Genomic DNA, 26,912 nt, shown 5'->3' with positions numbered 1-26,912 from the left:
ATAATTTAAAAGGAAAACAAAGCTTTGAATATTTGCTTTGAAAATTAACTGTTTTGCAGGTTAAATTAAGGTCATTAAAAGTACAATGTAGCACCCTTGGGCTTAACGTAATTAATTTGAATGTTAATTTTATAAATCTTTCCCATCTGCCTGGGAAATTACTCATTATCGATTAATTGAGATACCTCGTGTTTCGTGGCTTCTTTTCCTGTTTGTTTCTATTGTTATTAGGAAATTACTAGTTACTTTTTCATGTATTTATTGTCAATAAAAATATTCATATAAAATAAAATAATTCTCAATTTACAGAGATTAGCTGAAAAAACTGAGACAACTTAAATACTTTTATTATCATTCCAGTCACAAACAATATAAAACAATAATCTTTATACCAAAACTAATGAAAATTTGATGAAGTGAATTCACTGTGAAGGAAATACAGCTCCTTTTTTTTGCCTCGGGTGTTCATCAAATTTCTCAATATTTGTGAGAATTAGCTTCCTTGGGTATGAGGATTCTTTTTTTTTTTTTTGAGGGGAAATGTTACGTGAAAGCGCCTCTGTTGTTGTGTGCCGTCGAGTTGATTCTGATTAATAGTGACCATATAGGACGGAGTAGAACGGACTCATAGGGTTTCCTAGACTGTAAATTTTTTTTCTAAGGTTGAAGAATATTTTCTTAATTGTTTATTAGATGAAAGTTTACAGAGCAAATTGATTTCTCATTAAACAGTTAATACACATATTGTTTTGTGACATTGGTTGCCAACCCCATGATGTGTTGACTCCCCTTCTCTACCTTGGGTTCCCCGTTTCCATTTGTCCAGCTTTCCTGTCCCCCACTGCCTTCTCACCCTTGCCCCTGTGTTGGTGTGCCCATTTAGGCTTGTATACATGGTTGAGGTATGTGTATTATTGTTTGTTTTAGGGGCCTGTCTAATCTTTGGCTGAAGGGAGTCACACCTCAGGAGTGACTTCAGTACTGTGTTAAAAGGGTATCCAGGGGCCATATTCTTGGGGTTTCTCCAGTCTTTGTCAGACCAGTAAGTCTGGTCTTTTTTTGTGAGTTAGAATTTTGTTTTACATTTTTCTCCAGCTCTGTCTGGGACCCTCCATTGTGGTCCCTGTCAGAGCAGTCGGTGGTAGTAGCCAGACACCATGTAGCTGTGCTAGACTCAGTCTGGTGGAGGCTGTGGTAGTTGTGTTCCGTTAGTCCTTTGGACTAATCTTTCCCTTGTGTCTCTAGTTTTCTTCATTCTCCCTTGATCCAGGTAGGGTGAGACCAGTGGAGTATCTTAGATGGCCTCTTACAAGCTTTTAAAACCCCAGACGCTACTCACCAAAGTTGGCCGTAGAACATTTTCTTTATAAACTATATCATGTCAATTGAGCTAGATGTCCCCTGAGACCGTGGTCCCAAGACCTCAGCCCAGTAATTTGGTCCCTCGGGGAGTTTAGATGTATCCATGAAGCTTCGGTGATCTTGCCTTTGTCATGTTGTGCTGACTTCCCCAGTCCTGTGTACTGTCTTACCCTTTACCAAAGTTACCGCTTTTCTGTTGTCTGGTTACTGTTTTCCCCTCCTCACCCATCGCCTCTCTCATAACCATCAAAGATTGTTTCTTTCTGTGTGTAAACCGTTTCATGAATTTTTATAATAGTGGTCTCATACAGTATTTGTCCTTTTGTGGTTGACTTATTTCACTCATCATAATGCCCTCCAGATTCATCCATGTCATGAGATGTTTCGCAGATTCATCATTGTTCTTTATTGTTGCATAGTATTCATTGTGTGTATGTACCATAGTTTGTTTATCCATTCAGCTGTTGATGGGCACTTAGGTTGTTGCATCTTTTTGCTGTTGTGAATAATGCTGCAATGAACATGGGTGTTAGGCTGTAAATCTTTATGGGAGCAGATTGCCAGGTCTTTTCTCCCGCAAAGCTGCTGAGTGGGTTCAAATTGCTGACCTTTTGGTTAGCATCCAAGCACTTAGCCATTGTGCTACCAGGACTCTGAATGCTCCCCTAGCCTCGCTTATTCCAACATTTCTAACATTCGTATGATTACATATAAATGGCTGCTGCATTCATAGGTCTGATGGTCTGCTTGGGGCTATGAGATTACATGTGACTTAGATACAGCTTTTTGCACAAATTTGCTCGCACTGTCCTTTTCCTTGTGAGCTCAGCCTGTCCCCAGACTTTTGCATTTGCCCCCACCTGATAAGTTCTGTTGTTGTTGTTGTTTTTTTGGGGGGGGGGGTGCATTAGGTGGAAGTTTACAGAGTAAGTTAGCTTCCTAGTCAATAATTTGTACATGAAGTATTTCATGGCCTTGGTTTCATTCCCCAAAATGTGTCAGCACTCTCCCCATTTCCGTCCTGGTTTCCCATTTCCTTTTGTCCTGATTTTCTGCCCTTTCCTGCCTTCTCATCTTTGCTTTTGGGCAAATATTGCCCTTGTGATCTAGCATAATCAATTGTTCTAAGGAATACGTTCCTCTTGGGTGTTACTATTTTATGGGTTTGTCTGTTGTTTGGCTGGAAGATGGTCTCCGGGAATGGCTTCAGTTCCAGGTCAGAAGGGTGTCTTAGGGTCATAGTCTTGGGGGTTCCTCCAGTCTCTGTCAGACCAGTCAGTTTAGTCTTTTTAGTGAATTTGATTTTTTGTTCTACAGTTTTCCCCTGCTCTGTCTGGGACCCTCTGTTGTGATCCCAGTCAGAGCGGTTGGTAGTGGTAGCCTGGCACCATCTAATTCTTCTGCTCTCGGGGTCATGTAGGCTGTGATTCCTGTGGTACATTAGTCCCTTGGACTAATTGATCCCTTGAATCTTTGGTTTTCTTCACTCTACTTTGCTACGGACAGGAAGAGACCAACAGTTGTATCTCAGATGGCCGCTGACAAGCTTTTAAGACCCTAGACGCTACTCACCAAAGTAGTGTGCAGAATATTATCTTTATGAGCTGTGTTGTACCAGTTGACATAGATGTCCCCCGAGTCTATGGTCCTTTGCCTTTAGCCTAGAAACTTCATCCCGCAAGGTGTTTGGTTATGTCTAAGTTACCCGATGGGTTCTAGTGGTATGTGTGGACATTCTGTTGCTGATTAATTGCTAGGACTGAAAGTATTTCTACCTCTGCACAAATCATTTTTAGAAAATGTTTTTCCAGAGAGAGGTACCCACAGATACCTTGTTGGAATTAGGACAGTTTCTGGGAAGAAATTAATCAGAATAGAATGAATGTGAAAGCCCCTAGCACAGTGCTTGGTTCCGAGTTTGCACTCCAATTAATGAGGGATAAGTATGAGCGTCTCTCTGGGTAGAGCTCAGACTGTGGGAAGCACAAACACGTGAATTCCTCTGGGAGTAGTTCTAAGGGAGTGAAACATTATGCCTGATTTTGTGCTTGTAGAGTTCAAAAAGGAGCCCTGGTGGTGCAGTGGTTAAGCGCTCAGCTGCTAACCAGAAGGTCAATGGTCAGAACCCACCAGCTACTCCACAGGAGAAAAGACCTGGTGATCTGCTCCTGTAGAGTACAGCCTTGGAAACCCCATGGGGTGGTTTTACTCTGCCCTATAGGGTTGCTATGAGTTGGAATCAACTAGATGGCAATGGGTAATAGAGTTAAAAAATGCGAAGGGTACTCAGAGTAAATGAGTGACCCATGAGGGTTAGATAAGATAGGCTTCCCAGAGAAGATGCTTGTTGAAGTCATCCTTGAAGGAAATACTGCTCTGGATTCCCAGATAAGAATTGGGAAATCAGGTTTGTTAACCTTGACAGTGTGGTTCAGCTGGAAGGAAGAAACTGGGAGGCCCCAAGGGCAGAGGTTGAATGCCTGTGGGGTGGCCACTAATGGAGGCCTTGAAACATCTAGGGTGGAGCTGGGGTTTGTGGCAGAGGCTATGGGAAGTGGTAAACCTGTGAGCGCCTTGAGGGTAGAGACGAGTTGCAGTTGTTAGCTTCCTTCAGGCAGGCCCCTGACTTGCTGCAGCCCCATGCACAACCGAATGAAACTGCTTGATCCTGTGCCAAACCTGCAGCCAGTCAACATTCCGTATGTGCCCTCTGAAAGGAAGGTAGCTGGGTATAGGATGAAATGGAACAGGAAAAAATCTTAAAGCTAGACATTTCTAGGAGTCAAGTGAGAAGTGAGGTAATCTAACCATTAGATGATCAGTGTAAAATAGTAATCACAAACCCTATGTGCCTGATCCTGTTCTAAGCGATTTATCTATGTTAATCAATGTAATCATCATGATAGCTTTGTGAGGGACAGAGTGAAATAACTTAACTTGCCCAAGGACACTCAGAAGTAGAAAATGGAAGGGAGGGAGTGAAGGAAAAAATGTTTATAACCTACAGTTGTCAGAAAAAAACAAAAACGAAACTAAAAACCTTCTTATATGGCTTATGACTTTTCATAGACTTGTGACCTCTTCTCCCACTTCTTATCTCTGTTTGCTCACATCCTCCACATTCACTGACTGCTTTGGCATGCCTGCAGTCACTGGGGTTAACATCAGGGTCCCTAAGTGTGACCCATCTACAGTGATAGCTGGAAAGTCTCTTGCCTTCTTGACACCTTTTTCCTTCCCCTCAACGTGTCCACCCACTCCTGTGAGCACCCTTGGAAATTTTCACTTCTGAGATCTGAACACTCAAACATCCCGCTGTCCAGCCACAGCCTGTTGTCTTGCCACTCACTCCATATCATCACACTTTTTCTTCAACTCCATTAAAGCATCCAGTCTCTGAATTCCTCCATTTTCCCTGTCTTTCAGCTCCCTGTGGTTTTGTGACCTTGTCTGTAAAAACCTGGATCATCTGAAATCCTCTGTCACCAGCATCCTAGATTCCCTTGCCCATTTGTCCTCCTGTGGCAGCTGCCCAGCAGAGCTACCACCCAGCAATGCCACCCTCTCTTTCTTTCACCAAGGTACCTGGAACTACTGGGGTGACAACCTGCAGGCAGTGGCACAAGTGCTTGACCTCTCACCTCAGCTGGGCCCTCATGTGACCTGTGGACCTTCTCTCCTAGGCACTGCTCCCAAACTTCACCTTCTCTCTTCTTCTCTCAGAGAGTCTGCTGTGTTTCCCCTGTGCTCTTCCCCCATCTCACCCCAGACCTTGCTCCTTCTCTCTCTTGTGCTTCACCCTGTCTCTGTCCACACGCTGGTTCAGGTATCCAGCTTCTACCTAACTCCCTCCTCCCCTTCCTGACTTGAAGTCGGTCTCCTCCCTTGATAGAGGTGTCATCTTCTCATCTGGATTTTTGGAAAGAACTATGTTCTCTACTTCTCCTTCCTTCTTATTTCCACCCAGCTGAGCTCTTAACCACTGTGCCACCAGGGCTCCCCCCACTTTTTTAGTTTTTGCCTCCCTGGCTCTCTCTGCTAGCCTTCACCTGTTTCTTCTTGAGCCTCTCACCTTCTTCAGCCCCTTGGGGCCCACCCGCTAAGAGTTTTCCTTGCATCTCTCTGGCTTTCCAGCCTCAGTTTCCATCAAGCTTTCCCCCTCTTCTGTTTGTCCTTCGAATGTAGTATTGAAATGCAGTAACCAGAATGTAGTGTTCCGATCTCAGCTGCCAGTTCTTCTCACGCTCTCTTAGTCTCCTAGGGCTGCTATGACAAAATACCACAAAATGAGTGGCTTTAAAGAACAAACATTTATCTTCTCACAGTTGGAGATGCTAAAAGTCCAAATCAGAGCCTCGTCTGTGTCAACGCCATCTGTAGTCTTCTCCTGGCTTCTGGCGACTGCCAGCAATCCTTGGCGTTCCTTTGCTCTTATAGATGCACCTGTCTCCATTGTCATATGGCGTCTCCCCCTCTGTGTCTGACTGTCTTCTGTACTCCCCTTTGTAAGACACCACTCAGAGGGAGTTAGGGTTAGGATCTACGCTCCTCCTGTATGACCTCATTAACAAAATAAAAGAAAAACCCTATTTCCAAACAGGGTCACATTCACAGGTACAGTGGCTAGTGTTTCTCTATGCTACATGTTACCTGTGCTTAATTTTATCCTTTTGTTGGTTCAACTCCCATATTTATCCTGATGACTGCCAAATTTACATCTCCAGCTAAAGCCTTTAAGCTGCGAACTAGGCATGTCACACTTCAGATGTTTACAACTGAACTCTGGTAAGTCTTCATCCCTAAACTTGCTGTTTCTCCTGTGTTTACCATCTTAGCCTTCTCACTGGTTTCAGCCCCCTCGGTCCATCCTCTACAAAGCTACTAGAGAGCTTCCCAAACGCAAACCTGACCAGGTCACTGGCCTGACTGCCTCCCTGTCACCTCTGGGTTAAGACCCATGCTCCTGAATCTGGCACACAAGGTCTTCCATCATCTGTCCCCTGCCTACATCTGCTCCTGTTAATTGCTTCTCCCTGCCTTGTACTTGGTGCTCTAGCAACATTGTCTACTTGTAGTTCCCAGGTATCAGCTGAGCAGTCCCTTACCTTCTTTGTGTCCCTTAGACTTGGTGTTGCTGCTTCTGCTCTCCCTATGTTCCTGATTATCTCTTTTTGTTTTGCTTTGCTTTTCTGTTTTTTTAAATTAATATTTTATTTTTGGTGAAAATATACATAGCCAATCCCATTCCCATTCGACAGTTTCTAGACATAAGAAACAGCGACATTGGTTACATTCTTTACATTGTGTCTACATTTTTGTTATTGCTGTTCTTGTTGTTTCACTCTCATTAAGGTAAATGCGGTTCCCCTCAACCTTCTCATCTATGCCTAAAATAGCTGTTGTCCTTGGGAATGCAAAATGGTACAACCATTTTTGGAAAACAATATGGCACTTCTGTAAAAAGCTAGAAACAGAAATACCACATGATCCAACTATCCCAGTCCCTAGGAATACATCCTAGAGAAATAAGAGCCGTCACAGAAATAGATATATGCATACCCATGTTCATTGCAGCATTTTTCACAATAGCAAAAAGATGCAAACAACCTAGGTTTCCATCAACAGATGAATGGATAAACGAACTATGGTACATACACACAATGGACTACTATGCAACAATAAAGAACAATGATGAATCTGTGAAATATGTCACAACATGGATGAATCTGGAGGACATTATGCTGAGTGAAATAAGTCAATCATGAAAGGACAAAGATTATACGAGACCACTATTATAAAAATTTTCATGAAAAGGTTTACACACAGAAAGAAACTATCTTTGATGGTTATGATGAGGGTGGGGAGGGAAAAACACTAAATAGACAATAGGTAAGTGATAATTTTGGTGAAGGGTAAGACAGTACAAAATACTGGGGAAACCAGCACAACTTGACCAACGCAAGGACATGGAAGCTTCATAGACACATCCAAAATCCCTGAGGGAACAAATTACTGGGCTGAGGACCATGGTCTCTGGGAACATCTAGCTCAATTGGCATAACATAGTTTATAAAGAAAATGTTCTACGTCCTACTTTGGTGAGTAGTGTCTGCGGTCTTAAAAGTGCCTAAGCGGCCATCTAAGATATTCCACTGGTCCCACCCTACCTGGAGCAAGGGAGAATGAAGAAAACCAAAGACCCAAGGGAAAGACTAGTCCGTATAGCTAATGGAACACAACTACCACAGCCTCCACCAGACTGAGTCCAGCACAACTAGATGGTGCCCGGCTACCAACACTGACCGCTCTGACAGGGATCACAACAGAGGGTCCCAGACAGAGCTGGAGAAAAATGTAAAACAAAATTCTAACTCACAAAAAAAGACCAGACTTACTGGTCTGACAGAGACTGGAGAAACCGAGAGTATGGCCCCAGACACCCTTTTAACTCAGTACTGAAGTCACTCCTGAGGTTCACCCTTCAGCGGAAGATTAGACAGGCCCATAAAACAAAACAAGACTAAATGGGCACACCAGCCCAGGGGCGAGGACAAGGAGGCAGGAGGGGACAGGAAAGCTCTTAATAGGGAACCCAAGGTTGAGAAGGGGAGAGTGTTGACATTCGTGGGGTTGGCAACCGGTGTCACAAAACAGTATGTGTATTAATTGTTTAATGAGAAACTAATTTGCCCTGTAAAGCTTCATCTAAAGCACAGTAAAAAATAAAATAAATAAAATAGCTATTGTCCATTTGGTCTTATACAGGTAATTTTTTAAAGAGAACTCAGTACTCAAAGGTGACAAGCTTTAGTTTTTGAACTAAACTGTTACTTAGTTAAAGATGACTTCAGACTACTGTTTATTTTTATCACTCAGCTTTGCCCTCACTTCCTTTGAGGTATTCTTCCTCTGTGTATATGTGTATAACTAGCTTTGCTGTTACCACATTGATTATGTATGCTCTGCCTAACTCTTTTCTGTCCTCAGCATTGAGCACCATAATGTCGGTGGGATGGGTGGTGAGTGGATGGATCAAGGAGTGAACAGTGCAGCCGCTGACAGGCGTCTCAGTCATTTGGGATGGAAGTAAAAATATCTAATGGTTATTCTAGTCTGCCTAGCTTATGCTTAGTGTTAGGAGGGGAGAGTAGAATTTTATAAATAGTCTATGTAACAGTTTTGATAGAGAGGTATGAAGTTTTGGGTCTTTTAAATACTTTATTTAGGGAGAGAAATGGTGAGAGCTAAAAGCATTGACATTTGATGCCATTTTGACCTTTTCCCAAGGTTTCTGACCTCATTTAATACTTGGCTGTCCTTCAAAATCACCCACTTTTTGTCTGTTTCAGTAAAGCGCTATATCCGAAAAGGTGTTCCACTTGAGCACCGGGCACGTGTCTGGATGGGGGTGAGCGGAGCTCAGGCCCAGATGGAACAGAATCCTGGCTACTACCACAGACTCCTCAAGGAAGAGAGAAATGACAGCCTGGAGGAAGCCATCCGGACAGGTGATAACTGTTCCTGGTCCCTCTGATGAGTGCAGTGTACCTAGAGGGAAGCACGTCAGGGAAAGCATCCCAAGGTGATAACTGTTCCTCATCCCTCTGGTGAATGCAGTGTAAGAAGGAGGCAGGTCAGGGAAGGCATCGCAAGATGATAACTGTTCCTGGTCCCTCTGGTGAGTACAGTGTACCTGGAAGGAAACAGGTCAGGGAAAGCATCCCAAGGTGATAACTTCCTCGTCCCTCTGGTGAGTGCAGTGTACCTGGAAGGAAACAGGTCAGGGAAAGCATCCCAAGGTGATAACTTCCTCGTCCCTCTGGTGAGTGCAGTGTACCTGGAAGGAAACAGGTCAGGGAAAGCATCCCAAGGTGATAACTTCCTCGTCCCTCTGGTGAGTGCAGTGTACCTAGAGGGAAGCAGGTCAGGCAGAGCATCCCAAGAAAGGAATTACATTTTCACCCAGTTTTTACCGCTGTGATGTTGGTGAGGAAAGTTACTTTGTTAAAGATGTATCAACTGATTTCGATTTGGAATTATATTTTCTCAAAGGAAAATAAAACTTGAGTGTTCATGAGGGGAGAGTATTATTTTCAATTCATTCAGCAAGTATTTGAGCACCTAGCTAGCTAACAAGGTAAATGGTGTTAAAAAGACCAGATTTCTTCCGTGGAGAAATGCTTAGGAAAGTGAGAAGGCAGTCAAGTGAGCAAAATCATCATAACCAGTTGCTGTTGTTTCAACTCTGACTCGTGGTGATCCCACCTGTGTCAGAGTAGAACTGTGTTCTGTAGGGTTTTCAATGGCTGATTTTTCGGAAGTAGATCACCAGGCCTTTCTTCCAGCATGCCTCTGGATGGACTTGAACCTCCGACCTTTTTGTTAGCAGCTGAGCTTGTTAACCATTTGCATTACCCAGGGACTCCATAAGTAATAATAATACAGTAGGATAATTACCATAAGGGATTTGTACCTATTATTAGTATATGTAGATTTGCATATATATTTACATATGTAACATGAAACAATGCACAGAGTTTTCTTTTTTTGGAATAAATTTTATGGGCGTCAAACTATAATACTTTCCTAGGGATACTGATATTTTTGGGGTCTAATGTCTTTATCCTACAATATTCTCAGCAGTCACATAAGCATAGGGTTGCCGTCTCTTAAAAATACGAAGTGTTCCAAAAAAAAAATTAAGCTAAATTAAATAATTAGATTTTTAGGAACTACATTTGACTCTGATTGTAACAGTTTTTGAGAAATACAAATTTAAATTAAAAATACTTAATTAAAAAACTTCAAGTGCTGAGGGGTTGGAATGACTTATGACAGTGAGGAAGTGGGTGTCCCCAGTGAGGGGTGGCCATCCTTCAGCCCTTGCTGGTAGGCTTGGCTCCTGCCCTGTTGGGGGTCTCATACCCATGGGGTTGAAGCCAGTGGGAAAAGGGACTTCCCGATAGAGGCTGGGAGAGCTAGGGGCTGACTGAGCCCGCCAGTGTGGGAGCCAGATAGCTGCATCCTGATTATTGTAGAGCAAAATACAGCCAAAGGTCGCAGAACAGAAGCAGCAGCTGGCTGCGCCCAGTCACAGCCTGGGTGTTTATCACTCAGCGTGGCCAGAAATGCTTATTCAGATTTGGAAGAAGAGAACTTAGATTTAAGGTAGGCTGAGCATTTAAATAAAATAGAATATTGATTACCAGCTGCTGTGGGGTCGACTCTGACTTATGGCAACCCCGTGTTTGTTAGAGCAGAACTATGCTCCATAGGGTTTTCAGTGGCTGATTTTTCAGCAGTAGATTGCTAGGCCTTTCTTCTGAGGTGCTCCTGGGTGGACTTGAACTGCCAACCTTTTGGTTAGCAGCTGTACCACTAGGGACTCCAGAATATTGATATTCATTTGACAAATGAATTTTAAAACTCTGCTTAGTGCTCAGCACTTTTGGATAAATCGTTTTACAGGGGCGGTATGTTGGATGCTTCGTTTTCACAATGCCAATTTCATGCTATATAAATAGAGACTAAAAACCCCTGTCCATGTCTCTGAATGGAGAGAAGGGGCATTTCCATAGAAAGATTTCAAAACATTTGGAAGAACTTTTCATATTAAAAAGTATTACACAGTAATGAGCACAGCTGGTCACTCCAGTTTGAAATAGTAAAAACATTCTCATTTCCCATTGACCTATTCCATTTTTTGGAATGTCTAGAATTCCAGGTGAAAAAACTTCTCTTTTGTAAAAAAAAAAAAAAAACAATAAAAAGCAATGTATTGTGAGACATTAAGCATAATGTTCTACTCAGATATAGTTTTAATAAACAAAGATAAGGCCTGGAGGGAGGGTATAGGTTGGTAATAGAAATACTGTTACAGTGCTCATATAGACCTCATTGCTAAAATGGTGGTTAGATTTCCTTTGGTACCGAGTGAAAAAATGTGCATGGTGCCATCTTCTAGCATTGAGGAAAAGTTCATGCTTGGTGTGTGTCCTATCCTGATATGTATATACTGATACGTATATATATCCAGTTCATATTAAAAGTATCCCAATCCATATTGGAGCCCTGGTGGCACAATGATTAAGAGCTCGGCTGCTAACCAAACGGTTGGTAGTTCAAATCCACCAACCACTCCTTGGAAACCCTATGAGGCAATTCTACTCTGTCCTATAGGTAATCCATATTGGTAATCATACACAGTATATAGTAGCAAACACCAGTATTCTAATCCAACTAGGGTCACTAGAATCAGGAAAAAGAAAATATAATTGTTTAAGTCAATGTATATCGTGTTTGTTCTTCTACCTGTCTACAAGATTAACATGTAAAAATCAGCTTTAAAAATTCATGAAGTCAGGTCAGTGCGAGGGCATAGTGTTGTCTTGGTGAACTGTTAAAGCATCTGTGTTCCCCTCTGCTGGGCCCTGGAGGAGAATGGCTTCGCCAGAGCAAAAATAACATCATCAGAGATGCTGTTGACAGACTTGGGGGCACGATGGTGAAGGGCTGAGGAAATAGGATATCATGATAAGTAGGAAGAGGTTGGGGCAGAGAAATCCTCCTGTATACAAAAGTCAGCAATGCTGAGCTTATTTAGTCCTTAGTATTCAGTTTTGTCTGTTTATTCTGAAAGGGAATATAGGTATGTTCTAATTCTTTGTTTTTTGGACCTTTGCAATTGTGAGAAATTTCCAAAGTTTTGTGTAAAATATTTTTCAACTGTTTTCCATCATCGTCGAGTTGAGAGTCCTCCTTAGCTAAGAGTGCTTTCTGGAAGAGGGGGAAATGTGAGAGCAGAGGTGCGTGTAGGTCCCTAGGGTTAGGAGGAAGGTGAGGAAAGGTGTGTGTCCAGAAAGAGGTGGGTGGGGCAAAGGAGTTGAGAGGTCTCTGGGCTTAGCATCTCACTGCCATCGTGGTGGGAGGGCCTCCAGCAGCACCACAACCCTCAGCTCTGAGAAATCCATCCGCCATCACTGATATTAAGAGAAAGGACTGTTGGGACCCAGCATCTGTCCTCTCAGGCTATAGCTGGGAGCAGGGCATGTGGGAATCCAAGGAATGCCCTTTTCATTTCCTTTCTGACACCAACAAACTCCATCTGACATGCTAACTCTGTCCCTTTCCTTGACTGCATTGAGGGTGCTGGTAATCGTCACCCACATAAGGAAAGTTCACGCCAGTCTTAGGATATATTTCATGATCTGCTTCAGAAAGATTCCTTTCCCAAGAAGAGTCAGTGTTCTTGATTTCAATTTGTGGTTCTCAGCCTTACCTATACATCAGAATCACCTAGTGGGGTGCTTTAAAAATATTCCAATTTAACATACCAATGTATGTATGAGTTTTTGTATGAGAGGCTGACTTGAATTGTAAACTTTCACTTAAACTGCAACAATAAAAGAAAAAAAAAAAAAGTCCAAGTTAGTCCAAACCAGTTAAATCCGATTCTCTAGGAGTAGGGCTCAGGCTTTTTTTAAAAAAGGTTCACCAGGTGATTCAGGGTTGAAAATCGTTCCTTTAATCCTAGGCGGAATCCCAGCACTCCATGAGTGAGATCTGGGGATTTCCCTTAGGGACAGAAACACAAGAATGATTCAGAGTATATATTAGATCAGTCAGTTATTTCTGTCTTTTGAATAATTCTTTTCGTACATTTCCCTACAGATATGAACAGGACTTTTCCCGAGAATGTAAAATTCCGGAAAACTGCAGACCCCTGCTTACAAAAGACCCTGCACAATGTGTTGTTGGCATATGGGCGTCATAACCAAGGAGTGGGATATTGCCAGGTAAGCATAGCAGGTAGCCTGTAAACTAGCATGCAGCAGATGGACAGGTGGAAAGAATGGATACCTAACAAATTTACAACAGTGATATTCTCTAGGTATAAGTTAAATATTCTTTTTCAATCCAGTTCATAAACTCCCTAAGTTATAATGCCTTAAAAAAAATGACTATGGCTTTAAATATTTTCCAGCGAGAAAAGTAGCAAAACATCTGTTTAATGATAGTTTTTTGGTGTCAAGGTGATAGATAGGGTGAGGATGGAACATTGGGAAACAGATAGGAAGTAAATTAAGTGAATACAGTATTTATTTGTATATGAAGGTAGTCAGAACCGGAATTACCTTAGAGCAAATTGTGTGTGTGTGTGTGTGTGTGTGTGTTGTGGGGTGGGTGTGCTCCTTAGAGGTTACATTGTGGAAGTCAGATCTTCCATGAAATGAAAGATAAGGGGTGCAGTATGCTTCATTGCCTACCAATTTAATTCAGTCTTGTTTTTGATTTGCTGTATAAATTACCATGTGGGGTTGGAAAAAATCATTTCTTGTTAGTTTATGAAATGATCTCAGTTTGGTAGCATTCAAAGGGATACTTCTGTACTTAATAGAGACAACCAAGAAGAGCCTCTAATTAGGGACATCAGAAGTTAGACACGGTCTCTTTATGGGTGCATGTGCATTTGATGGGACGCTTCTGCTTGCCGCTGCCGTGTGAGTTCTCTGTGCTCCCTAGAGAGCAGAGGGGACCACCTGTGAGAGGGGGCAGCTGGTCTGCAGGGGCTTGCCAGCCCCAGCTCTGAGGATTCCGGGCAGGGTTCTGGGCTGCAGAAGGACTTGCCTCTGTGAATGTTTTAGGAGAGCACTCCCTGTCTATTGTCCAGAATGAAAGCAACAGATGATAACCTGTCACCATGGTTGCAAGCATCAAGCACACGACTGTCACGGGAATTGGAAAGCAGCTTTTCCTGCTTTTGAAGCCACATGCTTCACGTGATCTTGGAGGTGGCCAGCCTGTTTAAAGGTTTCATAAGAGGACAGTGAATGAAATCAATCCATAGTGACAGTTTAAATCTAACATTCATATGTGGATGATTGCTCCAGACTTATCATAAAGGCCAGGGAGCCAGAAGTACTTGGTACATTAAATAAAATTTGAATAAACTTTTGTGCGAAATTTGGGTTGCTTTGGCAACTTGAGTTCCTTCTGCAGCAGTGCTTGTCATCACTCTTTGGTGCGAGCAAAAGGAGGGGGTTCCGCTGACAAAGGAGGGAGAATGCAGGCAAGAAGTGAAGCAAATCGTTTTTGAAAAGACCAGCAGCAAAGAAATGTAATAGAGACTCTACTCATCACTGTACCTAAATAATTCATAAGGTTATATTTTTACATTGCTCTGTTACATGTAGGTGGTGTCTGCATAAGGATGAAGCAAGGATAGCTCCATTCTTCTCAGACAGAATTTCTGTTATTCTCAGGTTTTATTACTGTTAATTTATTATTCAGGAACAAAGAAGAAGTCATTAAATGTTTTACCGCTTTTCTCACTGGGAAATATTTAAAGCCATATCCTTTTTTTTTTTTTTTTTAAAGGCATGATGACTTAGGAAGTTTATGAATTGGGTTGGTAAGGTATAGGAGTTGGGAAGGCAGAATGGCCTAGAAGCTATGTTTAGATTATTTCACTTACTGTTCTTTTAGGTTTTAAAATAGCTTTTTTTAATTGTTGTAGAAATATATATAACACAGCATTTGCCAATTCAAGAGTAAAATAGCTTTATTTTTTTTAAACCCACACAATTTTAAATGTTAGCATAATTCCAAAAGCACTGCTGACTTTTGTTCAGATGCGTATGCAGAGGTGTATGTATGGCATCATAGTGTTCATGCTATTTTGTGTTTTGTGCTTTTTATCCTCAAGATGATTGCATATATGCATTTCCATGGTTCAACACAATCCACCCCCTTGTCATTGGTGATAGTGATGCCATTGCCATCTCCCAGCCCTAGGCAGCATCGTTTGCTCATTGGTGTCTGTTCTCAGTCATGGAGATCGTACCTATTTTTTGCCTTTCCAGTAGCAAAAACATGATTGTCTCTGTACAGATTGTTTTTGTTTCTTGAGTCACAGTCTTAGGATCTGTTCTTTTAAGTGGAATTGTAGGGTCAAAGTATATGAAAGGCTGTGTGTGTATGTGTATAGATGTTTGTGCTTTAGCTCTTGATTAACATTACCGATTGATTTCCAGATTAAAATAATTTATAGTAATGCCAGAAATGTGTGGGAACATTTGGTTTATGCAGCTTATTCTTCTAAATTTTGTATCATGGTAATTGATCTTGTTAGTTTACAAAAGCTAGGGTTTTTATTTCCTTTATTACTAGATAAATTTACATATTCATTTTAGAAAATACAGACAAACCAAAAAGGAAAAAAGTAAAAGTCACCTGAAATCCAGTCACCTACAGATGAATACTAACTCACTGTTGTAAAGCCCTCCAGTTGCTTTTTCCCCAGGTCTGGCTGCTTCTCTCTGAAGCCCTGGTGGCATAGTGGTTACGAGCTCGGCTGCTAACCAAAAGGTCAGCAGTTCATCCACCAGCCGCTCCTTAGAAACCCTATCGGGCAGTTCTACTCTGTCCTGTAGGGTCGCCATGAGTCAGAACCGACTCAACAGCACCTAACAACAACCTAAGAACAACAGCTGCTTCTCTAGACCTGTTGTAGAAGGACATCAAGGACATCGTGCACGAAGAAATCAGAAGGTCGTTAAAAAGACAGCAAAGAAAGAAAAGACCAAAATGCATGCCAGAAGAGACTCTGAAACTTGCTCTTGAACGGAGAGTAGCTAAAGCTACTGGAGGAAATTGTGAATTAAAAGAGCTGAACAGAAGATTTCAAAGGGTGGTCGAGAAGACAAAGTATTATAATGAAATGTGCGAAGACCTGGAGTTAGAAAACCGAAAGGGAAGAACACCCTCGACATTTCTCAAGCTGAGAAGAAAAAATTCAAACCTCAAGTTGCAATATGAAGGCTTCTATGGGCAAGATATTGAACGATTCAGGAAGTATCAAAAAAGATGAAAGGAATACACAGAGTCACTGTACCAAAAAGAACTGGTCGATATTCCACCATTCAGGAGGCAGCATATGATCAAGAAGCCCAAGCTACGCTGAAGGCATTGGTGATAAACAAGTCTCCAGGAATTGACAGAATACTAATTGAAATGTTTCAGCAAATGGATGCAGCACTGGAAGCACCCACTCGTCTTTGCCAAGAAATTTGGAAGACAGCTACCTGGCCAACCAACTGGAAGAGATCCATGTTTGTGCCCGTTTCAAAGAAAGGTGATACAGGAGACTGTGGCAATTATTGAACAATATTGTTAATATCACATGCAAGTAAAATTTCGCTGAAGATAATTCAAAAATGGTTGCAGCAATATACATCGACAGGAAACTGCCAAGCTGGATTCAGAAGAGGACATGGAATGAAGGATATCATTGCTGATGTCAGATAGATGTTGGCTGAAAGCAGAGAATACCAGAAAGATGTTTACCTGTGTTTTATTGACCATGCAAAGGCATTCAACTGTATGGATCATAACAAATTATGGATAACATTGCAAAGAATGGGAATGCCAGAATACCTAACTGTGCTCATGGGGAGCTTATACATAGACCAAGAGGCAGTCGTTCAACTAGAACAAGGGGATACTTTGTGGTTTAAAGTCAGGAGAGGTGTGCATCAGGGTTGTATCCTTTTGCTGTACATATTCAGTTTGTATGCTGAGCAAATAATCCAGGAAGCTGGACTGTATGAAGAAGAATGTGGCATCAGGATTGGAGGAAGACTCATTAACCTGCATTATGCAGATGACACTGTCTTGCTTGCTGAAAGTGAAGAGGACTTGAAGCACTTACTGATGAGGGTCTAAGACTATAGCCTTCAGTATGAATTACACCTCAACATAAAGAAAACAAAAATCCTCACAAGTGGACCAATAAGCAACATCATGATAAATGGAGAAAAGACTGAAGTTGTTAAGGATTTCATTTTACTTGAATCCACAATCAACACCCATGGAAGCAGCAGTCAGGAAATCAAAAGATGCATTGCATTGGGCAAGTCTGCTGCAAAAGACCTCTTTAAAGTGTTAAAAAGGAAAGATGTCACTTTGAGGGCTGAGGTGTGCCTAACCCAAGCCATGGTATTTTCAGTTGCCTCATACGCATGAGAAAGCTGGACAGTGAATAAAGAAGACCAGAGAAGAACTGATGCCTTTGAATTATGGTGTTTGTGAAGAATATTGAACGTACTGTGAACTTCCAGAACAAACAAATCTGTCTTGGAAGAAGTACAGCCAGAATGCTCCTGAGAAGTGAGAATGGTGAGAATTTATCTCATGTACTTTGGACATGTTATCAGGAGGGACCAGCCACTGGAGAAGGACATCATGCTTGGTAAAGCAGAGGGTCAGTGAAAAAGAAGAAGACTCTCAACAAGGTGGATTGACATAGTGGCTGTAACAATGGGCTCAGTCGTAGCAAAGATTGTGAGGATGGCACAGGACCAGGCAGTGTTTTCTCACAATGACTTGGAATTGACTCGACAGCACCTACCAGCAACAGCTGCTTCTCTCAATTAAGCTTTTCATATATTTAATGTTTTCTGGTAGCACCTGCCCTTTGGCAAGTATGTACCGTGAGTTTTCCAAAACAATCTCCATCACAAAATTCTCTCAGTATTTTCCATGTGTCAGATCATATTATTTATTGTTTTTTATTAAATATGGTCATTGGTATAGTTTCCCCTCTGATGAATATTTTCATTCTGTTAGCAGATATTAGATTACTTTTTTTAGAAACCAGTCGTAAGTTACTTTATCACAAGGTTACAAATAGTTGAAAAGTCGTTCATTTTAGTATTCTAAAGCAGTATTCAGAAGAGTTTCATTTAAATATTTCCCTTTTCTTTATTTTCATGTAGGCTTAAAACCATTACTAAATGGCAGATCCTTAGTATCTCTAAAGTTCTACTTAAAAAGAAATTCTAGAGTATGCAAGTTTTAGGGGTTGAGTAAAAGAAATTGGAGCTTAATAGTTAGCAGCCAAACCATGACAGAATCAAAACTCAATGTGAATTTCTGTTTCTCACTTTTCTAATTTCAGGGAATGAATTTTATAGCAGGATATCTGATTCTTATCACAAAGAATGAAGAAGAATCTTTTTGGCTATTAGATGCTCTTGTTGGCAGAATTTTACCTGGTAAGTTGGAAATTCTACTGTATGCCTTAACTGTTCTGTTCCTGGTGTTATTGAAATGATTCTGCTGACAAGTCAAGATTTAATTAAAACATAATTGAATTGTTTGGAAGTTGAAGTTAAAATCTTTTTGCAGTTGAGTGAAAGAAAAGAAAAATGTTTAGGTAGACTGACCCCAGCTAGAGCAGCTGGGCATTTCTGGATCCAGTGGAGTTTTTGTCTCTCTCCGTGTTAGAGCTTGAATGTGGCTCACACCATATGTTTGGCACATTTGTTACTCAGTCTGTGCCCGTTTGTATTGAGATTTGTAGTGGCACATGGCAATTCTGATTAAGAAATGTTTTACTCCAGATTATAAAATCTGCAAGAGGTTAACTTGGTTTCTGCAGTGTGATAGATTACTTTTGTGTGGCCTTCCTAGCCACGGTCTTGTAACTCCCACCCAGGTGATTGGGCAGGACTGTGCAGATAGGGTAACTGTGTCCCACCAAGGGGACTGGTCAGTTTTGCCATCCTGCTGGGGCTTGAAATAAGCCACCCCAGAGGTGGGAAAGAGAATCCCACTACCATCAAAGAAGAACAGGCCAGGAGCCAGCACATCCTTTGGACCTGGGATCCCTGCACTGAGTAGCTCCTAGAACCAGGAGGCAGAGAGAGAGAGAGCTCGAGAAGCAGTGGCAGACAAGCAGTAGTAGAGACCTGGAAGCAGTGACCCGGCAGCAGGAGACAGCGTGGTGGGCTTCGTGACCCATGGAGCGAGAAAGCTGAGTGCCTTTGGGCAGAGACAGAGGGCCAGGGAGAGGCATGCCCTCAAGCACGGCTGAGAAGAGGCTGTCCTGATGAAAGAACTGTATCCTTGAGTGTTCCTGAGTCTGAATTGTAACCTGTTTCTTCCCTAATAAACCCGATAATCATGAGTATGGTCTGTGAGTTCTTTGTGGCCATTGCAGTGAGTTATAGAACCCAGCAGAGAAGTAGAGAGTGCCGTGGGAGGGACAGTTGGTGTCAGAATTGGTAAAGATGGTGGAGAAAGGAGGCATGCCTGACCCCCAGCCTCACAGGACTCAGTCTTGGGCTATTGATCTTGATTCTCCTTCCCCCTTTTGAAGTTAGAGGAGGTCAGACACTGCCCCCACCCGTTTTTACAGTTTCTTATATATATTTGTTATTATGTTTGTGAATACTAGAAAGAGCGTACTGATTATCAGCTATTATTATTACTGTTTGAGAGAAAGTCATTCTTTTTGTGTATTTCTCCTTTTCTGTTTATTAATAAGTAAATTTACCACCAATTTTAGCAAAGCAAAATATAGAATATGAAGTATAATGTAAAATCACATGCAGAGCCAAAAGGTGAAAACAACCTAAATGCCCATCAACAGATGAATGGATAAACAAAATGTGGTACATATGTAAATGGAATACTACTCAGCCGGTAGAAGAAACAAAATCTTGATACATGCTACAATATGGATGGAGCTTGAAGACCTCATGCTGAGTGAAATAAGTCAGTCAGAGAAGAACGAATACTGTATGATCTCACTTATGTAAAAAGAGAAGAAACGGTCTCGGGACATCTAGGTCAATTGACATAACATAGTTCATAAAGAAAATGTTCTGCCTCCCACTTTGGTGAGTAGTGTCTGGGGTCTTAAAAGCTTGTGAGTGGCCATCTAAGATACATCTATTGGTCCCATCCCATACAGAGCAAAGGAGAATGAAGAAAACCAAAGGCACAAGGAAAATATTAGCCCAAAGGACTAATGGACCACATGAACCACAGCTTCCACCAGCCTGAGCCTAGAAGAACTAGATAGTGCCTGGCTACCACAACAAACCAACTACTCCAACAGGGATCACAATAGAGGGTTCCAGGCAGAGCGGGAAAAAATGTAGAACAAAATTCAAATTCACAAAAAAGACCAGACTTCCTAGTCTGAAAGAGACTAGAGGACCCCCTGAGATTATGGTCCCTGGACACCCTTCTAACTCAGAACTGAAGCCTTTCATAAAGTTCACCTTTCAGCCAAAGATGAGACAGACCTATAAAACAAACAATAACACATGTGAGGAACATGTTTCTTAGATCAATCAAGTATACGAGACCAAATGGGCAACACTTGCCCAAAAGCAAAGATAAAAATGCAGGAAGGGACAAGAAAACTGGATGAATGGAAATCGGGACCCTGGGGTGGAAAGGCGGAAAGTGCTGACACATTGTGGGGATTGCAACCAATGTCACGAAATGATTTGTGTATAAATTTTTGAATGACAAACTAAAAAAAAAAAAAAGAGAGACAAAGAAGATAAAGCATATAGAGAGAGACCAAAGTTTATCAGTGGTTACCAGTGGCAGGAGGGAGGGGAAAGGGGTGGTTAACAGTGATGAAAACAATGTATTGACTCCAAGGGTAGGGTCACACAGCTGATTATTATCATTGCTGTCAGTAAGTTGTACGCCTGTAAAGAAGTTGAACTGGCAAAAGTTGTGTGATAGATGTATTTACAATAATGACAAAAAAGAGAGAGAGAATAGCTGTTGAGGCTGATTATGTACAACCAAAAACCTCATGGGGAGAGGCGGGGCCAAGATGGTGGAGTAGTCAGACGCTTCCAGTGGACCCTCTTACAACAAAGACCACAAAAAACAAGTGAATCGATTATATATGACAATTTAGGAGCCCTGAACATACAAGGCAAAGTTGAGGAACTGGACTGAGTGGCAGGGGGGGGGGGAGATGGTTCAGAAGCAGCAAGGAGTTGCCAGACCTGACCCGGTGAGAGCCTGAGCCCTTCAAGCCTGATCAGCTCGGGAGTGAGCAGTGAGGCAGGCAAGCAGTTGTGCTCAAAAGGCGTATTCCGCTCCGGGAGAGACCCAGAAGCAGAGAGTCTACTCGGCCACCCAGAACCAGTGAGAAGCAGCCCTCGACCGGCGAAAGATAAGTAATTGAGTCCAGCCTACTGCATAATGAAAAACTCCCCCCTTAGGGAAAAACCTCTCTCCCATTTACCTCCTTGCTCCCTGCTCTGCACTGGGTCAACTGGCATTTTTTAATGAGATGGAGAAACAAATCACCAACTTCATATAGAAAGGGAAGAGGCTCCAAATAAGTAAAGCATTACTCAAGAAGAACAAAGTGGGAGGCCTCACACTACCTGATTTTAGAACCTATTATACCACCACGGTAGTCAAAACAGCCTGGTACTGGTACAACAACAGATACATAGACCAATGGAACAGAATTGAGAATCCAGACATAAATTCATCCACCTATGAGCAGCTGATATTTGACAAAGGCCCAGAGTCTGTTAATTGGGGAAAAGACAATCTCTTTAACAAATGGTGCTGGCATAACTGGATATCCATCTGCAAATAACTGGAACAAGACTCATACCTTACACCATGCACAAAAACTAACTAAAAACAGATCAGAGACTTAAATGTAAAATTGAAAACGATAAAGATCATGGAAGAAAAAATAGGGACAACACAAGGAGCCCTAATACTTGGCATAAACACAATACGAACCCTAAGTAACAGTGCACAAGCACCAGAAGAGAGACTAGATAACTGGGAGCTCCTAAAAATCAAACACTTATGCTCATCAAAAGACTTCACCGAAAGAGTAACAAGACAATCTACAGACTGGGAAAAAAATTTTGGCTGCGACAAATACAATCAGTGTCTGTTCTCTAAAATCTATGAGATACTGCAAAAACTTCATGGGATTTGCCTTGGTTTGGAGGTTTAGGGTAATGGTTTCATGGAACTTCCCAGTTAATTGGCTTAATAACGTGTTTAGTGCCTCTGTTCTACCTCCTAATTTGTTGGATAGTGCCTGGGGTCTGAAAAGCTTGCATGCATCCATCTAAGGGATGACAGTTGGTCTCTATTTGCCTGAAGCAACAGAGGAAGAAGGAGAGTCAGGAATAGGAGGAGGATATGGAATGCGTGGCTAACTGCCTCCATGAACAACTGCCTCCTTGGCCATGAGACCAGAAGAACTGGATGGTGCCCAGCTACCATTACTGAACATTTTGATCAAAAATTCTGTAGAAGAAGTCTGATAAAAAGGAGGAAATGTGGAACAGAATTATAAATTCTCATGGACTCCAGACTTTCTGGAACCAAGGGGGGCTGTGTGAACCCCTGAAACTATTGCTTTGAGATAATCTTTAAAACTTAAACAAAAAATATGCTCTGAAGTCTTAAAATCAAACAGTTTAGCTTAACTTGTAAAGAATGTCTGCCTTGAGCATTATGCTCTTTTAAGAGCTATCTATATGGGATCCAAGTGACAACAGCAACTCGAAAGATTGGATAGGAACCTTAGGGGATAGTGAGTTTATATTAATGGGGGAGGAACAGCTCGGAAAAGGAAGATGAGAATGGTTGCACAACTCGAAGAATGTAATCACTGTCACTGAATTGTATGTGTAGAAACAGTTGTATGTTTTGTTGTGTATATTCTCAGCAACAACAAAATAAAAATTTTTTAAAAAGACCACATTAGGGAGAAAATTAACCAGTGCCATCCTTGGGTGAGAGAGGACTTGTAAGTAAATACTATTTTCTGCCCTTTCCCAGCCAAGATTGTGATACTGCTTTAAATGAATGTCATGCTGGGCAATATGGGAAGGGCACTATGCAGCCTGCGAAGTGTTTTGAGAGAGAGTGGGAAGGTCCTTGATGACTGGTGGATGGGGAGGTTTCATGGTCTCCCCAAAGCAAGAATATGAACCCTAGGTCAGTTTTATTTTTATGCCTTCCTCCCATATCTCCGTCCTTCCTCCTCTCCCCTCCCTGAGTCAGAAAGCTGTGACCAGTAGCTCTAGATCCAGTTGTCACCCTAGTAAAAGTATCCTGGGCCTTCTCTAGAGATCTGACTCCTATCTCCAGGAAATTAGTATATAGTTAGAGATGAGAGAGCTGGATAGCTATAAAGCAAAAAACCAAATGCCATCGAGTCGATTCTAACTCATGGTGACCCTATAGGACAGAATAGAACTGCCCCATAATCTTTACGAAGGCAGACTGCCCTATCTTTCTCCTGTAGAGTGTCTGGTAGGTTCAAACCACTGACCTTTTAGTTAGTAGCTGTAGCTCTTAATCACTGCACCACCAGGGCTCCTGTATAGCTATAGCGTGGAACCTGAAATATAGTAAGTACTGACCAATCAGTAGTAGTGTATGGCTATAACTCTAAAAAAACCAAACCCATTGCCATCGAGTCGATTCTGACTCATAGCAACTTTATAGACCCTATAGCGACCCTATAGGATAAAGTAGAACTGCCCCATAAGGTTTACAAAGAGCAGCTGTTGGATTCGAACTGCTGACCTATTGGTTAGCAGCCAAACTCTTAACCGCTGGGCCACAGGGCTCCTAGTGTATAGCTTTTGCTACTGCTTATTCAGCATTTATTATATTTCAGGTTCCATGCTAAACAGTACATACTTTCTCATTTAATCCTCAGGACAACTCTACCATGTAGACACAATTGTTGAACCAATTTTACAGATGAGAAACTAACACCTTGAGAATTTAAGTGATTGAGATTTAGACACATGGCTATATGACTCTAAAACCTATGCACATATCCTCATTGAAGAGATGACATGTGAGTGGCATCATTAAAGAAAGATAGGATCCAGATAGAGGAAAACTGGGAGTACTACTCATGCTTCAGTACTAACAAAAGTACAAAACTGGGAATGCCAGAGCCCAGCCTGGATGGAGTTGCATGAGGAAAAAGGAAAGCTGGACAAGGAGTCTTGAGTGTAAGAGAACAGCTTAGCAGTGATGTCCAGGCTGAGTGACCCAACCAAAACAGCATTTTATAAAGATTCATATGGCATTATTGAACATGAGGAATTGCAGTGGGGAGAACCTAGAGGGGAAAAAAGGAGTAGGAAGATAATTCTAATCGTCTCAGCTTAAAGCAGTGAAGACTGAACTAAAGTGAAATGGTGAAGATGAAAAGGCAGATGGAGTTAAGAGACTTTCTAAATGAAATATTGATAGAACTTTGTAGCAGGTTCACTGTTCTTGCTTTGCTTATGTCCAAAGACTGGACTATAATGAATATTCGTATCTGTGATCAGTTCTGTTCTTTTCAACAAAAATTTGTTGGTCTCCCAAAAATTTGTTGAAAACCTATCATGTGCTAGCAGTGTTCTTGGTGTCTGGGACATACCAGTACACAAAACAAAAATCCCTGCCCTTGTGAATCTTACATCCTAGCAAGGAGACAAACAAAGAACAACAACAGCAAAAACGTACAATACTGTATTTTTACGCAAATAACACACACCTTCTCTGTTTGTCCACCAACCGCGCCCTCTCCCGTGAGGTATTTTTGTAAGTGCACTATGCTAATTTTTTACAGCAACATGTTAAAAAAATTTTTTTTACAGCAACATGTAGAAGGTGTGCATTACTTGTGTGAAAACACAGTAAATAGGTAAATTACGGCATTAGAAGGTGAAACTCATAAAACAAACCCATTGCCATTGAGTTGATTCCAACTCATAGTGACCCTATAGGACAGAGTAGTACTGCCCCATAGAGTTTCCGGGGAGCGCCTGGTGGATTTGAACTGTCAACCTTTTGGTTAGCAGCCAAGCTCTTAACTACCATGCCACCAGGGCTCTGGTTTGTGAACTGATAAAATAGACCAATGGAGTAGAATAGAGATGCTAAAAATCAGTCTATATCTATCTGTCCGTCTATCTGTCAGAACTTGGCGTATGGGGAAAAGATAGACGATTTTAAAAATCTTCCTGTGACAGTTGGCTGTCTACATGGAAGAAAACAAAATTAGACCCCTATTTCAGTTCCGGAGGGAGTGAAGACTCAGATGTGAAAAAGCAAAACTTCGAAACTCATACAATAAGATATAGAACATTTTTGTGATGCTGAAGTAGGGAAGATGTTCTTGAAGAAAACCCCAAAAGCACTAATTATAAAAGAAATGATTGATGATTTTGCTTACATTTAATTGAAAAAACTAATTTTGACAAAATACGTCATAAAGTCAAAAGACAAGCTGTTGCTTTGGAGAGGATGCCTGCTGTCCATATAACTAACAAAGGATTAGTATCTGGGTTATATAAAGAATGCCTAAAAATTCTAAGGAAATTAGAAAATCGGGCAATTTACAGAATAGGAAACCCGACTGGTCAACAAACTTATGAAAAGATGACCAAATTCTCTGGTAATCAGGGAGATACACATGTATTTATTTATTTTTAAAGAGATGCAAATTTAAACAACAATGAAATTGAATTTCAAAGCCTTCAGCATAGCTGAGTGATGACTGATGCCTTTAGGCGGCAGTGATTGTATAATATATCCCAACTGCAGAGAAGTTAAAATGTGATACAAGTGTATCTTCAAATTGGTGCAAATGTAACATTACCATCTGTTTCACGAAGGAGGCGATGGAGGCTGAGAGAGATTAAATAACTGTACAAAGCCACGTCGGTAGTAAAGGAAGTCTGGCTCCGGAGCCCATCGGCCACACTGCACCACTGCATCTCTACTCCTGCCTGCTCGTATTGTTGCCAGTGCCCTTCCTAAAGCATCTTCTTCGCTAGCTTTCCTGTGTTGCAAGAAAATAGGTAGTAGTGTTTCGGTGTGTCGCTTATGAAACACTGATCTCAGTTTAGAACTCTGTTGGTACTGAGCCGCCTTTTCTGGAATTGATGATGGCGGTCATGATTAGTCACTGTTCCAACAGTGGTATCATATAAAAGGATATAGGAAGAAATGCGCAGACACTGCCATTACCTGGAGTAGAGAGTGCTCCCTTTGCCTTATTAGAAAAGCGCTCCAGGTGCCGACTTCTGCAGTTGTGGTTACGACTTCAGTCGTGGTTACGGTGCTTGTCTCAGACTTGGGGGGTGGGGAGTGCCATCATGGGCTGTTACATCAAGAGCTGCATCAACAGAATCACGAATTAATTTATTCACATCCTGAAAAACTAGTTCAACCTGATTTCCCTTGAAATATAGGGAAACAGGTGGTTAATTGCTCATCACCGAAATAGCTCAGGCTAGAAGGACATGGCCAAGATGTTGACTGATGTGGGCACAGTTTTAGGACCCACAGGTCAGCCACAGGTGTCCCTGAGGAACAGAGGTGGGAGGAGGAAGGGTTACTGTACCTCACTCATCTGAACCACATCTGAGCGTGTAGTAGCATTTTATGTATCCCTCTTGTTTAACTTAACCTGTATGATCTATCCCATCTGCATGTTGTATTCACAGTCTTACCACACCTGTTCTTGTTAGGCTTGGTTGTGCTTTTTCACAGGGAGGCAGTTCATCCTGGAGTTACAAGCATCAATTTTGGAATCAGACTACATAGGTTTGAATCCCATCTCTGCCTCTTCATAATCATGTAAGCTTGAGCAAGCTCCTAAACCTATATAAGCCTCAGTACTTAACGTTTTAAGTTGTGAACTTATTAAATGAAATGAATGCATATAAAACATT

At 41.7% G+C, this 26,912-nt stretch overlaps 1 protein-coding gene across 3 annotated transcripts in view; it reads left to right on the top strand.

Annotated features, from left to right (window-relative positions):
- The window catches only part of GRTP1 (growth hormone regulated TBC protein 1), a 70,351-nt gene that overhangs the window by 10,350 nt on the left and 33,089 nt on the right, over positions 1-26,912 (top strand). For 2 of the 3 annotated variants that reach the window (XM_023737437.1, XM_004382963.2), the window contains exons 3-5: positions 8,712-8,870; positions 13,033-13,157; positions 18,320-18,416. In XM_023737437.1, coding sequence (XP_023593205.1) covers positions 8,712-8,870; positions 13,033-13,157; positions 18,320-18,416 — 381 coding nt within the window. Of the gene's footprint in view, positions 1-6,086; positions 6,148-8,711; positions 8,871-13,032; positions 13,158-18,319; positions 18,417-26,912 lie in introns of all 3 variants that reach the window. The other variant, XM_023737438.1, reaches the window with a different exon arrangement.

This window comes from Trichechus manatus, unplaced genomic scaffold, assembly GCF_000243295.1.
Source record: "Trichechus manatus latirostris isolate Lorelei unplaced genomic scaffold, TriManLat1.0 scaffold00102, whole genome shotgun sequence".
NCBI classification, from domain to species: domain Eukaryota; kingdom Metazoa; phylum Chordata; class Mammalia; order Sirenia; family Trichechidae; genus Trichechus; species Trichechus manatus.
Note: the sequence above shows the minus strand (reverse complement) of the source record. Positions and strands in the feature narration are given on the sequence as shown.